The sequence below is a fragment of the Notamacropus eugenii genome, chromosome 1, assembly GCF_028372415.1.
Source record: "Notamacropus eugenii isolate mMacEug1 chromosome 1, mMacEug1.pri_v2, whole genome shotgun sequence".
NCBI classification, from domain to species: Eukaryota; Metazoa; Chordata; class Mammalia; order Diprotodontia; family Macropodidae; genus Notamacropus; species Notamacropus eugenii.
In genome coordinates this window covers 58,145,181-58,161,980 of record NC_092872.1, presented here as the reverse complement: position 1 = coordinate 58,161,980, position 16,800 = coordinate 58,145,181, and the positions used below count along the sequence as shown (strand labels likewise).

The 16,800-nt window shown below is 34.7% G+C and overlaps 1 protein-coding gene across 4 annotated transcripts in view; it reads left to right on the top strand.

The window, feature by feature from the left end:
• CREBBP (CREB binding protein) overlaps window positions 1–16,800 on the top strand; it is a 170,751-nt gene that overhangs the window by 76,469 nt on the left and 77,482 nt on the right. For all 4 annotated transcript variants that reach the window (XM_072603295.1, XM_072603278.1, XM_072603285.1 and 1 more), the window contains exons 4-5: window positions 331–580; window positions 8,985–9,098. In XM_072603295.1, the coding sequence (XP_072459396.1) occupies window positions 331–580; window positions 8,985–9,098 (364 nt within the window). The remainder of the gene's footprint in view (window positions 1–330; window positions 581–8,984; window positions 9,099–16,800) is intronic.

The following is a 16,800-nucleotide window of genomic DNA, read 5'->3' as shown; positions in this document are numbered from 1 at the left end:
TTGTATTATTTTTTAAAATTATGTATTGTCTTATAACTAAGTTCAGTGTTTTCTATTTTTGTATAATTTTGCGTATTTTATAGCAAAAGAGACATGTAACCATTCATCCATACAATATTAAGTGTTAACTACAGACAAAAGTAGCAGCCTAAACATTCTCTCTTTTTTATACTTATTGGTATAGTGAATATGACAAGTGGTTGATTTTTTAAAACCACTTAGGAAGAAAGGTTGTAATATAATTAATTTGACCTCAGTCCTTAATGATTATATCTTTTTTAATCATGAATTTTAACATTAATTCATTAATTCGCTTATCTGTTTTTTTAGTCTCAGATGCAAACACAGGTACAGCCAGTAGGAATTGTACAAACACAAGCAATGGCTACTGGACCTACTGCAGATCCTGAGAAACGCAAACTGATCCAGCAGCAGCTGGTACTCCTGCTTCATGCTCACAAATGTCAGCGACGAGAACAAGCAAATGGAGAGGTTCGGGCCTGTTCTCTTCCACACTGTCGAACCATGAAAAATGTTTTAAATCACATGACACATTGTCAGGCTGGGAAAGCATGTCAAGGTAGGTGAAAAAATTTTACTTGTAAGAAAGTTGCCATGAAATTTTTTTTTTCCATATGAATCATTTCTTGTTTGAAGTAGCCCAGGCAGATGTTTTTACATTTCTGTACTCTTTAACACCAGGTAGCAAATACCATTATAATAATTAGCTGCTGGAGAAGAGAATGAGACATAGTTTCTCAGAGTCATCAAGTGACGTTTCTATAGGACATTATATTTTGCATTCACAAGCATGTTCTCTTCCTCCATTACCCCCAGATTGTCATGTGTGAAATTCTTGTAAAACCTTACTTTATTTTGCCAATCCCTTATTTGTACCATTTCTACTAAATTCCTATCTGCGTTCTGGAATACTATTTCAATAGACCACAGTAATTAACATGAGAGCAGGGTATGTATATTTTGTTACTTCCTTTATCACAAATTTTGTTTGTTCTCTTTGCAACATTGTGTTTATCGGAGTGTAGCGGTCACAGGTTTTCTTTTGAATGATAGAACTTAATCCAAATCATAAACATTTTAATCTTCAGATATCTTGAATATAAAAACCCAGCTGCCCCTATGTGTCTTGTGCTAGATGTGCCCCTCTCCCCACTTCAGACAACAACCAGACTTCCTGGTAAGCTAATTTTGCTAAGGATTGAGTAACATGTGACCTAGTTCAGCCTGTCTTTTTCACCAAATTTTCTTCCTTTTTAAGGAGACCTTGTTTGTTTGTACTCCCTTAATTTTCCTATCATCATCCAACCTAACAGCTTTCATTTATATATAACCTATTATTTGCCAGATACTGTGCTACATGCTTTAGAAAGATTGTCTCATTTGATCCTCACAACCTCAGGAGGTTGGTTACTATTGTTATCCCCATTTTGCAGAGGAGGAAACAGAGGCAATCAAGTTAAATGACTTGCTTAGGTCACACAGCTGCTAGAAAGTGTCTAAGGGCAAGTTTAAACTCAGGTCTTGTACGTTCAGTGTCAGCACTCTACTGTGCCAGCTAGCTGCATTTTACTTTTTAAAGTTCAGTCAGTTTTACATGAAGTACATGCACACAAGTGTTGATTTTCCTTTCTCTTGCCCAGTTGATTTGAGAAAAATCTCTTTTCCCTTACTGCCCATTTTCTTAATTTCCCCATCCTCCTCTCCATTCCTTTCTATCATTTCCAGTCTAATGTTTGTCAGGCATATGAGTAATGCTGGGAATTTACCTATAATTCTTTACCTCATTCTGTATTTCCTTAAATACCATTACTAAAGATCAATTTTTAAAAATTTCAGAAAATTTTTTTTGTATGTTTTATTTGGTAGTAGTGTGATGATATTGTTTGATACTGGTCTTCATTGGAAATCTTCAATATCTCAGTTATTTAACAATTTAAATAGAGTTTTGTTGGGCTAAATCTAAGTACTATTTATAATGTTTTCATGAGAAAAGTACTTAGTTTCAAACAACTGACTTACAGACTCTTGAAACACATCCTTTGTGTCAGTTGAGATTTACCTGTCTTTTCCTTAATTAGAAGTTGATTGCTATTATATCTTTATGAAAAGTTAGATTTGTGATCTTGTTTGTGTGGCGATTGACTTCCCCAGTACTGCAAGGTGGCCCAATGGATAGAGCCCTGGGCTTGGAGGAAGACTCATCTTCCTGAGTTCAAATCTAGACCTGGATACTTAATCGCTGTGTGACCCTGGGCAGTTCATTTAACCTTCTTTGCCTCAGTTCCTCATCTTTAAAAATGCGTTGGAGTAGGAAATGGCAAATCACTCTGGTATCTTTGCCAAGAAAACTCCAGTTGAAATCACTAGGAGTCAAACACAATTGAAACGATTCACCAACAATATCAATCCAATATTTAAGCTCTCCATCTATTATTCCTCACTTCTGGTATAACAAAAATAGCGGGCTGATCATGTTTGTCCTTTTTTGTTTTACACTACAGATAATCATAACATTCTTATACCTACCTTGCATATTTTTATCCCGTTTTGGATCACCTATAATTTTTTTACACATATTTTTAAAATTTATTTTATTTTCAGTGTTCTACGACCACTACCATATAACTTAGATTTTTTTATCCCTCCGTCCCTCCTCCCTCCCTGAGACGGCATACAATTTTATATATGTTCTACACACACATTCCTATTAAGTACATTTTCACGATAGTCATGTTGTATAGAAGAATTAAATGAGTGGGAGAAATCATAACAAACCAAAAACGTAATACAAAAGAAAACGATCTGCTACAATCATTGTTTCTTATAGTGCAGTAGTATTCCATTGCATTCATATACCATAATTTATTCAGCTGTTCCCCAATTGATGGGCATCCCCTTGATTTCCAGTTTTTGACCACCACAAAGAGTGCTGCTATAAATATTTTTGTACATGTGGAACCCTTTCACATTTTTATGATCTTGTGTGAATTATAATTGTTATTGCAGGTGATGATAATCCATGATTTTCAATCATATATCAGAATTGTGAATATAGATGTACTTTTTGAGATAGTAAGGATCATCTTACTATTACTGGATTGCTGTAGTTTTTCCCATGCAATCTGACCCAACCTTTCCCTTTCATTTCTGGGTCTTGTTCCTTATCCACTTGTAGCATCTGTCTAAGATGTATGTACTCATGAACTCAGTACTTCCCGTCAAATTGCATGTGCTAATCTGGACAGTTAGCATTCTTCAACCCCTTTGTTTTGCCTGTGGTAGATGATGAGACCACTCTTAAAATGACAAGTTAGATAAATTACATGGGTTTCATTGAAGAAGTGTTGTGTTTTTCCAGGGCTAGGTGTTACCGCTACAATGAGACCACTAGAATCTCTCCATTACTAGAGATACCGTCCTATTTGTTTTTTGTGCAGGATATTTTCTTTTGACACTGGCCAACCAAAACTGTTTTTTGATGAACATATTTCCTCTTTCTTTATTGGCTCAATTAGTATTGATAATCTGTGGATTGCCCAACAAAGTTAACTCATATGCTCTCTTACGGAAACTCGAAGGTTAACATATGGAGAAATTTTATAAGAATTTTTAAAGACTTTTGTTAAAAAACATTCCTGGCAGGTTCTTAAATTGTCCCTTCCTCTCCTTTGTGTGACTCTAAACATGTAATACATTGCGGAAATAAGACATCTCCTTTCATGTTTAGATAAGGGTTACTTTTAATGTTCTGGATCCTTTTCACTGGGTACCATGTTGGTGATATTAAGAGTTCCTGTGGGTTTAGTTATTAACTCAGTTCAGATGACTCTCAAATCTTTTTCTCTAATCCATTTTCTAGAGCTCCAGTTGTGCATTGCAACTCTCTTTTGGACAGTTTACTTGGACGATCCATAGGCATCTCAGATTCTTTATGTCTAAAATAGAACTCTTATCTTCTGCCCTTGACTACCCCATATCCAAACTTCTTTGTTTTTTCCCAGGACACCATCATCTTTTTAGTCTCTGATTTTTTCCCTGTCCAATTTACTCTTAAGTCAAGTGCTAAACTCGTATTACTATAGCCAGAGGTCTGATTTCCTGTACCATGCAGCTTCAGTGGTTCCCCTTCACTTCTAGGATAACATAACAAATACTTCTTTTTGCCTTTTGAAGCCCTTCACCATCTGGCTTCAACTGCCTTTGCAAATTGAATGCCCATGACTACCAGATTACTTATTGGTTTCCATGCATGGCATTCCACCTTCATCCTTTTGCATAGCACACTATGTCTCTCATGTTGAAACTGCTTTCCTTCCTTATCTCCACTTCATAGAATCTCCAGCTTCCTTCAAAACACAACCCAGGAAGACCTTTTGTCATCCACTAAATTGTTACTGCTTTTTCTCCTTTTATGCCACACACCCCTAACAAAAAAACCTGCTTTGTATGTATTCAGTATAAATCTTTTGTATATGTTTTCCCTGTGGTAGAATGTACTTGAGGAAAGTGACTGTTAACTATATTTCTGGCACACATAGTAGGCCCTTACATGTTGAATTGAATGAATATATATATATATATATATATACACACACACACACACATATATATATATATATATATATATATATATATATATATAAAATATCGTTAAAGAATTGATTTTATTTTTTAAATTAAATCTTTTTTTCACTAACAAGCAATTATTTTCTTTCACATCACCACTTTCCATTAAACAAAAGGAAACCAAAACCCTTGCAATAAATTTGTGTAGATAGGCAAAATAAACTCTTATGGCCATGTCTAAAATGTATCTCATTCTGCATCTTGAGCTTATCACTGATTCTCTAGAGTAGTGATTGGTCACTGTATTGATTGGAGTTCTTAAGTCTTTTCATCAGTTTTTTTCCCCTTATAATGTAATTGCTATTTAGATCTTCCCCTGGTTCTTACTCCATTCTATATTCTTTTATAATACATAACAGTAAAAAAATGGTTGCATGTGAAATTATAGATCTGCTATGATAACTTGCTATTTCTTTTAAATGTACAACAAAATGATCATTTTTTCTCTTTTTTTCCTTTCTTTCTTCCTTCTCCCCCTGACCCTAGAGTTGGGTACCATTAGACATAAATAGGCATATATGTGTAAAATTATTCTGTACATACTTCTATTTATCACTTCTTTCTCTGGGTGCAGATAACATCTTTTTTCATCTGTCCTTTAGAGTTAATTCGGGTATTTATAATAGTCAAAATAATTTATTCACTCACAATCTTTCTTAAAACACTATTGTTATTACATATCATGTTCTCTTGGTTCTGCTCATTTCATTTTTCATTATTTCGTGCAGGTCTTTCCCTGTTTTCCCAAGATCATTGAGGTTGTCATTTCCTTTTTTAAATGGTTTTCGACATTCATTTCCATAAGATTTTGAGTTTTAATTTTCTTCCCCTTTCACACAGTGTGCAATCTCATATAGGCTCTGCTTATACATTCATATTAAACATGTTTTCACATCAGTCATAATGTAAAGAAGAATTAGAACTGATGGGGGGAACTCCACAAGAAAGAAGAAATAAGAAAAGACAAGGAGAGCAAATAGTATTCTTCCATCTGTTTTCAGATGCCAGAGTTCTTTCTCTGGATGTGGATAGGATTTTCCATTGTGAGTCTTGGGGTTGTCTTAGATCCTTGCTTTGCTGAGAAGAGCTAAGTCTGTCAAAGTCAGTCATTACACAGTGTGGCTGTTTTATGGTGTACAATGTTCTCCTGATTCTACTAATTTTACCCAGCATCACTTCATAGATGTCTTTCCAGGTTTTTCTGAAGTCCTCTTGCTCATCATTTCATATAATATACTAGGGTACCAATATGTTCATATACCACAGCTTGTTTAGCCATTCCCCAATTGATGGACATCCCCTCAATTTCCAGTTCATGGCCACCACAAAAAGAGCTGCTGTTTTTGTTCATGTGGATTCTTTTCCCGTTTTTATGATCTCTTTGGGATACAGACCTAGAAGTGGTATTACTGGGTTCCAAATTGCTCTCTGGAATGGTTGAATCAGTTCACAATTCCAGCAATAGTACATTACTGTTCCAGTTTTCTCACATCTTCTCCAGCATTTATCATTTTCCTGTTTTGTCATGTTAGCCAGTTTGATAGTTGTGATGTGGTACCTTAGAATTGTTTTGATTTGCATTTCTCTCATAAGTAGTGATTTAGGTGCTCATCATTTCTTATAGCACAATTACGTATCACAACTTGTCCAGCCATTCCCCAGTTAATTGGAATCCCTGAAATATTCATTTGTTTGCCTCCACAAAAAGAGTTGCTATAAACATGTTAGAATATATAGGTTCTTTTCCTTTTTCCCAATTCATCTTTCAAAATTGATATAGTAGTGGTATTGCAGGATCAAAGGTTATATGTAGTGTAAGTACTCCAGATTGCTTTCCAAAATGATTGGATTTTTCACAGTTCCACCAATAATGAATTAGTGTCCCAATTTTTCCGTGTCCCCTTCCACATTTGTCACTTTCCCCTTCTGTCATTTTAGTCAGTATGGTAGGTGTAACATGATATCTCAAGTTTGCTTTAATTTCCATTTCTCCAATAAATAGTGATTTAGAGCATTTTTTCATGTGAATGTAAATTGTTTTGATTTCGTGGGAAAATTGCCTGTTCATATCCTTTGACCATTTATCAACTGGGGAGTGACTTGTATTCTTATAGATTTGACGAAGGTCTTTATATTTTAGATCTACGACCATTATCTGATAAACTCTCTATAAAATTTTGTCTCTTCTGATCATGACTACATTTGCTTCATTTGTACAAGAACTTTTTAATTTAATGTAATCAAAATTAGCCATTTTATACCTAACTTTGCTTTCTATCTCTTTTTCAGACTCTTGCTAGTCTAATAAGTCTGATAAGTAATATGTTACATTTTTTTTCTAATTTTCTTGTAATATCTCTTTATATCTAGGTCATGTATCTATTTTGACCTTCTCTTGGTAAATGGTGTAAGATACTGATGTTTGCTTGGTTTCTGCCATACTGCTTTCCAGTTTTCCCAACAGTTTTTTTAACCAAGTATTGAATTCTTATCCCAAAATATTAAGTCAAATACAAGGTTATTGTGTTTATTTGCTGCTGTAAATTGTATGTGTACTCTATTCTGTAAATCTTCGTGGATCCTTCCTATCTTTTCAGTCCTTTGCACAGTACTCTTCTCCATGCATTCTATGGTGTTATCAGAGAGTCCTGCTTCTACTCTGTGTGTGAACACATTCCTTCTCCTTTCAGCATGCTTTTACACTATTTTTCTCCTATGCCTGCGGTCCTTTCTCTGCTCAGCTTTGCCTGTTACAATCTCTGGCTTCCTTCACGACTCAACCAAAACATGGTTTTGCAGGAGCCCTTTCCTTATTTCAGTGTTTCTGATTCCTTTCTGTCTCTGTTCTGTGTCTTTTGTATGTCTTTATATGTTTATGTTGTCTCCCCCATTTGAAGTTAAGCTCTTTGAGGACATTGACTATTTTTTTTATTTTACTTTATGCCTCTACTGTTTTGCTCATAGTAAGCACTTAATAAATACTTGTTCTTTAGCTGTTTTCACTTTTGTTTTTTTATCATTTGGGAAAATAATGTAACTTTTCAACAGTTGTCTGTTATAAAATTTTGCTAAGCAAATACTCTTGACTGCTGTTTTTCCTCATATTTTTGTTGATCTGAGGAGTTTCTTGCATCTTTTAGCCTCTCATTTCTCTAAGAAATTGTTGCAGAGTGTCTTTACATAGGCCCATTGCCCATTTTTTCCAAGTTGACAACTTTTAAAAATAGGCCTAGCTGGAACTATTGTAAATTTCCTAGAGTGCCTTTTAATTTGGTATTGATATTAGCATTTACACTCATGAGTCTAACGTGACTACACATAGCTGATTTTTATATGATGCCCGGTAATCTTTTGTTTCTTGCCTATTAGAGATAGTGAACTTGATATTTTTAGCCATTCTTTCTATCTTTCAGCACCTTCCTACTCTATTGTTAAAGAAAATATTTGTGATTTACAGATGCAAGTTTTCTTAGCACTATACAAATCTCCTTTTAGTTTTTGCTTATAAGCCATATTTTACAATATTTTTTTCTTTCCCTAGATTCATCTTTGCTTTGAAATTATTGAATATTGGGCTATGCTGACTTAAGTCAAAGGGTTTTTGCAAATTATTCGTCAACTTTTCTATCTTTTCATCTGTTAGATTATATGTTGGGTTGAAAGCTGCAAATGTATTCATGGTAGCCCATTTCTTTGTGAACTATTTTACTACATACTGACTACATCTCATGCATTCCATTAAATAGTATCTTTGGATAGACAATGAAACTGGTAACATTAACTTGCCTCTTTGAAGAGAATCTTTAGCCTGACATTTTTATCAAATTTGTCAAAGTTTATTTTGTTAACTTCTTTGTCTTCCAGTTTAATAACAGACATCTTGATCTTGTACTTTCAGTGATTTGGAGGTGTGACTTCAAGTATGGGCTTGTTATTTAAACTGTGTCTACTGTCTAAGGATCAACTTAGCTACATCACATACAGCTCATCACCAGAAGGCTGGCCACTAATTTATACATTTTTTTTTGTCTGTGGTAACCCATATAACAGATAAAAAAGTACAAAATTAACCTTGGGTACTGTGTGGACCCCCTTCTGCTTCAGCATTGATAGTGCCAGAGTTTGGTGACAAAGGGAATAGAGGGTATTAAGAATCAATAAATACTCAATAACTTTTGTTAATTCTGATGTGAAATCTTTGTCTAGTGATCAATGAGTATAGTGTTGCAAGAACTGAAATGTATTCATATTTACATTTTTGATGACACCTTTAAAATTAAATATAAAGTTTAAAATTTGAGTTGCAAAATAACATTTCATTGTTTTTCTTGTCATAGTTGCCCACTGTGCATCTTCTCGACAAATCATCTCTCATTGGAAGAATTGCACGCGGCATGATTGTCCTGTGTGCCTCCCTTTGAAAAACGCCAGTGACAAACGAAATCAACAACGTAAGTGATTATTGTGGAATATATAAAACTTTTAAGTCAGCCTGTTTTTCATGGGAGAAAAAAGAGATATAAAAGAAGAATAGAGAGATACTGCTGGCCCCGGAGCATAATGCGTGTGCAAGATCAAGAACCATTATCAGTACTGTAGAGCAGGTTTAGCTTTATGCAGTATGCCTGCACAGCAGATTTTTCTAAAATGGCATTCTGGAATTTCATGTGTTCCCATGTAACATCATCCCACATGGGGAAAGTATGCTGATTTGAAATGGGAAAAGCCTTTATCTTTTTTTGTCACTTTTGTGAGAAGTGTATTTTTACATCCATCTTAGAAATCAAAAACACATACGTTTCTGTAGCAGTTTCAGTAATATATTTAGACTCAAGTCATTTGTTTGTTGCTAATTCTGTTATGGCATGATTAGACCTATGATCTACATAGAATTAGACCAAATTGATATCAGTGATTAGTTACTTAACAAGAAGTTCAAAATAGCTGCCTCTTCTGTGCTGTGGTATAGACCTGGCCTTATGTATTTGAGCACCTTAGGGTGTAGTCTGACTGTACAGTCTTGGGAGGGAATAGTGAAGTATACTAGTATCCCCTTCCTTATCTTTTTTTCTGCTTTTTCAAAGGAGTTCCTATGTCCTTTTCTCATCTTCACTTGGGTCCCTCCATTTTGAATAATGTGAATCTAATCTCTTTCTGCCTTAAAATATTTTTTTCTCATCCCAGTAAATATCTCACCATTTTCACAAGTGCCAACCAGCTTCTTTATTTTTTCAAAGCTAACGTTTTGTGCATGAATGTCATCTATTACACTTCCTGATCATCTTCCTGAAGTCTTCACTTTTGCCTAGAGTATGTGCTACATTTATTTCCGTCTTTCTTGGTGTGGCAGTGAAGAGCTTTCAGGCACCTTTGTTCTTGTAAGGTGTTATGGATTATTTGTGCTAAAGACAGCAATGTTTCCTTATACAGAGTTTTGTTATCACTCCCTATATATCACTACCTGGTTATTAGCAGTAGATGAGAAGGTATACATTTACCTTACAGTAACTAAGATGAATATCTGGATTTGCTCAAAATATAAATTGGAGTAGCAGAAAGATAATTCCTTACTAAGAACTTTTCACTTAAAGAACAAAGTAATTTTCCTTTTTGTAACAAACTTTTCTAATTCATTTAGATTAATTACAAATTTCAATGTATACATATTTCAGAAGCATTTGAACTGTGTAAGTGATGTATGTCTGTTATCTGAATATTTCTAGTAGAACTGATTGGTTTCTTCTCCAAAAATACTGTTCTTTCCTCTTTTCACGCACATTAGTGGCATAGAATCGCTAGACTCGGTGTGGGCATTGGTGAATGTTTTAAAGGATTCTTGTCCACTGTACTTCACCCCCAATTTGTGAATAGGTCCAGACTGTGGAAATAAACATTTTTTGAGCAGTGATTTCCTATTGATAGTAAATACGGTACATGATATATGACGAACAGCATTTTTAGCCCATATAGACATTTTACTCTCAACTTTAGATTTGGGGGTGTGGTTTTCTGAGCAGTTTTTATCTTTCTGAATGTGCACTGCCACAGTCATTACAAACTTCTGTGATTTTTTTTTTTCTGACAGTCTTATGTGGTTTTTATGAAAAAAAAATTTCATGTGGTTTAAGAAAACAACCAACATGCTAGTAACTGTGACTGTTGTGAAAATTGATTCGGTATAGCTGCTCTCAAGTGGTGAACCACAGCCTTTCTACTAGTCATAATATAATATAGGATGTTACAAGGGTGATTTTATAATTTGAAGTAATTGAAGAAGATTGGGATTATCATTCTAGGACTTACTCCTCTGCTTTTTTGATTTCTAAGATAAATGAATGAACCTTTGAAATACATTTTCCATTTTAAAGTAAGATTCAGAATATATTTGATTTAAACAAATGTTTTTATGTTGTGTTTTTGTAGTTGAGTTGAACGTATAAATTAAATGGTGAAGAAAAGTTGGAACCACTTTTGTTGCGTGTTTTGTTCATTGTTTTTGTTGTTGTGCCCTGTCTAAAAAAATTCCAGTTGAATAAAGATAAACTTTTCCTACTTTTTTATTACCTTAAAAAAATACCAACAAACAAATATAGCTTCCCTTTATTATACTATCGTTGACAATTTTTTTTTTTTTGAAGATTCAAAAAGTGTTCTGGGCCAGTTTACGTGCAGGTATTTTCACTTGCTGGTATCTAGACTTGATATAGTCTACATTACAGTATTATTAAAAATGCATTCCAGCTCTTCTTCATTTATTTATTTGCTTACTTATTTTCTTGCTTATTTGTTTAATTTTTGCCGTAACACTTTGTTAGTACCTGAGTGGATTACCAACAACTTTTTATAAAGTCTGTAGGTCAAATAATATAATGCAAGACAGATAGCATTTTAGTAAACTGAATTTTACAAAGAACATTCCTTGCACTGTATATTGTTTTTTTTTGCAGCTATTTTCGAATAAGTTTCTTTCAGATAGGGGTGAGTTGATTATCCCTTTAGATATTTCTTTATTATATTAGATGGATTGAAATTGCTAACAAATTCAAAAACTGAAATAAATTTCAAGATAGAGAAGGGACATGTTGGCAGATTTTTGCTTAGCATTTGCTTGTGTGAATGTATGGTTTTGTGTTATTTTAGAGGTAGAAGAGAGATTCTTAACCTTTTTGGGATGTCACAGACTCCTTTGGAAGTTTGGTAAATCTTGTGAAGCCCTTCTCATGTACTGTGTATACATATATATATGCATGTGTATACACATGCATATACATATGTATGCATCTATTTTTTTAAAACTGAAAGCAGAACTCCTTTTATTTGTCATTCCCAAATAGATAGCATGCATTCTTTTTTTTTTTTGCATTTTGTTAATTTATTTGTTTTCAGTTATCTACAATCACTTCCATAAGTCTTAGATTTTCTCCTCCTCCCTTCCCTCTCCCTCCCTCTCCCTGAGACAGCATGCAGTCTTATATGGGTTCTACACATACATTCTTATTAAATACATTTTCATCTTAGTCATGTTGCATAGAAGAATTAACTTGAATGGGAGAAACCATGAGAAAAACCCAAACAAAAAACATAACACAAGAAAATATTCTGCTTCATTCTGTGTTCCAATTCCATAGTTCTTTCTCTGGATGTGGAAGGCATTTTGCCTCAGTAGTCCATTGGGAATGTTTTAAGTCCTTGCATTGCTGTAAAGGGCTAAGTCTGCCAGAAAAATTCCTGGCACACTGTGGTTGTTGCTGTGTACTAAGTTCTCCTGGTTCTGCTCCTTTCACTCAGCATCAGTTCATATAGGTCCTTTCAGGCCTCTCTGAAGTCTTCTTGTTCATCATTTCTTATAGCACAATAGTATTCCATTACATTCATATACCACAACTTGTTCAGCTGTTCCCCAATTGATGGGCATCCCCTTGATTTCTACTTCTTGGCCACCACAAAAAGAACTGTATGTATTCCTCTGTTTATGTATGTATCATTTGACCAGTGCAGGTGAGAGTGAAATTCAACAAACCACTCCATCTACCCCCTTCCTTCTTGTTTATGTAGACTTCTGGGGTCCATGTCCAGTCATCCTGATATATATCTTGCCCCTGGACCCAGATGGCTCCATAGGAGAAGGTGGTGCTGGTAACTTTGCGCAGCCCTCCCTCACTTATGTCCATTTTATTTACAAGTCATGGCCTGACCTTCCTGATGGACATGATCCTCTTCCAAAACAAAGGAGAAATAGCAATTGACAATGACTTACAGAATGATATAAGGGTCATTGAGGGAACCTAGGATGTGTCTGGGGAGGTGCGACACACACACACACACACACACACACACACACACACAGACACAGACACACACACACACACCTCCCCTCCAAAAGATAAAACTTGGTTAAAAATGGCAGCTAGGTGGCGCAATGGATAGAATGCTAGGCCTACAGTCAAGTCTGTCATTAGTTACTTTCATGATTTGTGAGTCTGAATTTTTTTCTACTAAACTTTATCTAATACAAATGGTTCTTCCCTTTCAATTTGTTGACAGCTTGTGTTGGGCCATCTTATAGTCAGGTTACTAAGCATATGTACACTTTTGTAGTCTTAAATTTGAGAGAAACTAGAAAATCTATTTAAGTGAAAATAGAGCATGCCATTTTCTGTATTAAGATAAGAAATTTGGTTTTTATTATTGCCCTAGTCTCACCAAGGACCCTTGTAATATCTTAAAATATACTGGTTTGATGATTCCCAAAGCAACCCTGGGAAGTAATGTTTGTTGGTTACTAATATTGCTTAGTCCTTACTTCTAAAGGTTAAAGAGCCTTTTGGTATGCTGGGTCACTTCTGGAATTGTTCTTAAGAGGCTCAAATCTGTCTCCAGACATTTGGGGGTTCTGGTTTTAACCTAGACCCCATGGAAAGTGTCCTAATCAAAGTAAATTCTTGAGACAGTTTCCAGCTCTCACCTGGACTTCTTGACTGGCACATGTCTAGAGAGTGAGGTTAGTGAAAGAGTTTCTAGGTCTGGTTTATGTTTGATTAAAATAACATTCTAAAGCTGTCCGTGCTTTGATTTAATGTCAGCTTCCAAAGAAACTATTCTGTGTGAGGGCTGAAACAGAGTTTGGATTTACTATAGTGGGGTTGATAATTCACAGATTCAGCTTGGTATAATCTTTTTAAGATCATTTGCTTTGCTGGGTGTGGCAGGTGAGCTTCATTGTCATGATTGCTGTTTGATAGCTTACAAATGTGAAATACTCATTGGTGCTGTCCAAAATTACTGCCTAATAATAGGTTTGTTTCATTTTGTTTTGTCTGGGAAACTTGGACACATTTGAGCTTTGAAGATACTTTAGAGTGTTAAAGAGAAAATTGCAGAAACTTTGTAGAGAGCTATATAACTGGAATATAATTACAATACTATAGTATTAAGTAAAAACTGAATACTAAACTAAAGTCTTTGAGAAGGTTATTTTTGATTGTAAAATCATCTGTACCTGTAAACATTCTAAGGAACCGTTTTCCTCCCTATTTTTCCATATATTAACTTTTTAAAGTAAAACTTTCTGTTTTATCTTTTAATGTAGATGTTGTATTTTTTCCTTGAAATGACATGTTTAAATCATTGAGGGTTGCAAAACTATCTGACAAATAACAGTTTTGAAAGCTGTAATTCATAAAAAAATGAACAAAATCAGATTTTTGTTCAGTCAGAAATATTGCAAATTCATCTTTCAGTTTCAATAATCTGTTTAAACTTTGCCCTCTTCAGAAGCCACCTTACTTCTGCATGTAGTAATAAGCTTTTGTAATGAGTTCATGTTTTCTAAAGGTTTGAAAACAAATGACAGTTAAGGGCATGCCTTTTAATGAAGTTAAGGATTTTGATGGTATTGTGAGGCACAGCATGTAACTCTGAAGATATTTCTTTGGCTGTAAGTGCCTACCCATGGATCATGTAGTGAGTAAAAGTGATATATTCATTGCCACCAGCTTTAACTTTTGCTACATACCCAACATACTTGACCATCATTGCTCCAGCACAGTGTGTATGGACTCTGATGCAGTTTTTTCACTGCCAACTTTCATTTGTGAAAAATTCATCAACTTTAAGATATTTATCTTCCCCTCTTGTGTGCCCTTCAAAGGGTGACAAAACAATAATTGTGCATGCATGCTTCTTTCATAAACATATCTTACATAAAGTAACAACTATGCTATGTCAGGAATATTACTTCCTTCATCTAACTGAATTGCAAACTTAGGGCTGCCTTTCAACCTGGAAATAAGCTGCTGGAATTGGTCTTTACAAATTTCATCCCCATACTTTTTCCCATTAGCTTTTTATTTGTTTTTGTTCATAGTTTATTAAATATTTAACATATATTACTTTTAGCAAGGACTTAACAGAATTGGTTCTGATAGGTTGGGTTTTCTTTTTTTTTAATTAAATTATTTTATTTGTTTTCATTGTTTGACAATCACTTCCATATATCTTAGATTTTTTTCCACTTCCTCCCTGAAATGGCACATAATCTTATATAGGTTCTGCATCTACATTCCTATTAAATGCATGTTGCATAGAAGAATTTAAATGAATGGGAGAAACCACAAAACAAAGCAACACGTAATACAAAAGAAAATGGTCTGTTTTTATCTGGGATGAAATTCCATAGTTCTTTCTCTGCATGTGGAAGGCATTTTGCCTCAAGAGTTCATTGGAAATTTTTTAAGTCTGTGCATTTCAATGAAGTACTAAGTCAACCAGAAAAATTCCTCTCACACTGTGGTTGTTGCTATGTACAAAGTTCTTCTGGTTCTGCTCCTTTCACTCAACATGAGTTCATATAAGTCTTTCCAGGCTTCTCTGATGTCTTCCTGTTCATCATTTCTCATAGCACAATAGTATTCCATTACATTTGTATACCACAGCTTGTTCAGCCATTCCCCAGTTGATGAGCATCCTCTTGATTTCCAGTTTTTGGCCACCACAAAAACAGCTGCTATAAATATTGTTGTACATTTGGGACCCTTTCCCATTTCTATGATCTCTTTGGGATAGAGTCCCAGAAACGATATAGCTGGGTCAAAGGGTATGCACATTTTTGTAGCCCTTTGGGCATAGTTCCAGTTGCTCTCCAGAATGGTTGGATCAGCTCACAGCTCCACCAACAATAAATTAGTGTTCCAACTCTCCCACATCTTCTCCAACATTTATCATCTTCCTGTTTTGTCATGTTAGCCAATCTGATAGGTGTGATGTGGTATCTCAGAGTTGTTTTGATTTGTACCTCTCTAATCAATAGTGATTTAGAGCATTTTTTCATATGACTATAGATATCTTTAATTTCTTCCTTTGAAAACTATCTGTTCATATCCTTTGACCCTTTATCATCTGGGGAAATGAGTTGTGTTTTGTACATTTGACCCAGTTCACTGTGTATTTTAGAAATGAGGCCTTTATCACAGACACTAGTTGAAAAAATTCTTTCCCAGTTTTCTGCTTCCCTCCTAATCTTGGTTGCATTCGGTTTAGTTGTTCAAAGACTTTTCAGTTTAATGTAATCAAAGTTATCTATTTTGCACTTCATAATGCTTTCTACCTCTTGTTTAGTCAAAAATTCTTCCCTTCTCCATAAATCTGATAAATACACTATTCCTTGCTCCGCTAATTTGTTCATAGTACCAGTCTTTATACCTAGATCATGTACATATTTGGACTTTATTCTTATGTACGGCATTGCTCTGTGCCTAGTTTCCGCCACACTGTTACCCAGTTTTCCCAGCAAGTTTTATCAAACAGTGAGTTCTTATCCCAGAAGCTGGGGTCCTTGGGTTTATCAAACAATAGATTACTGTATTCATTGACAACTTTGTCTTGAGTACCTAGCCTATTTCACTGGTTTGCCCTCCTGTTTCTTAGCCAGTACCAAGTGATTTTGATAATTGCTGCTTCATAATACAATTTGAGATCTGGTAGAGCTAGGCCACTTTCCCTAGCATTTCTTCTCATTAGTTCCCTTGATATTCTGAACCTTTTGTTTTTTCAGATGAATTTTGATATTTTTTCTAGCTCTGCAAGATAATTATCTGATTGTTTGATTGGTATGGCACTGAATGAGTAAATTAATTTAGGTAGAGTTGTCATTTT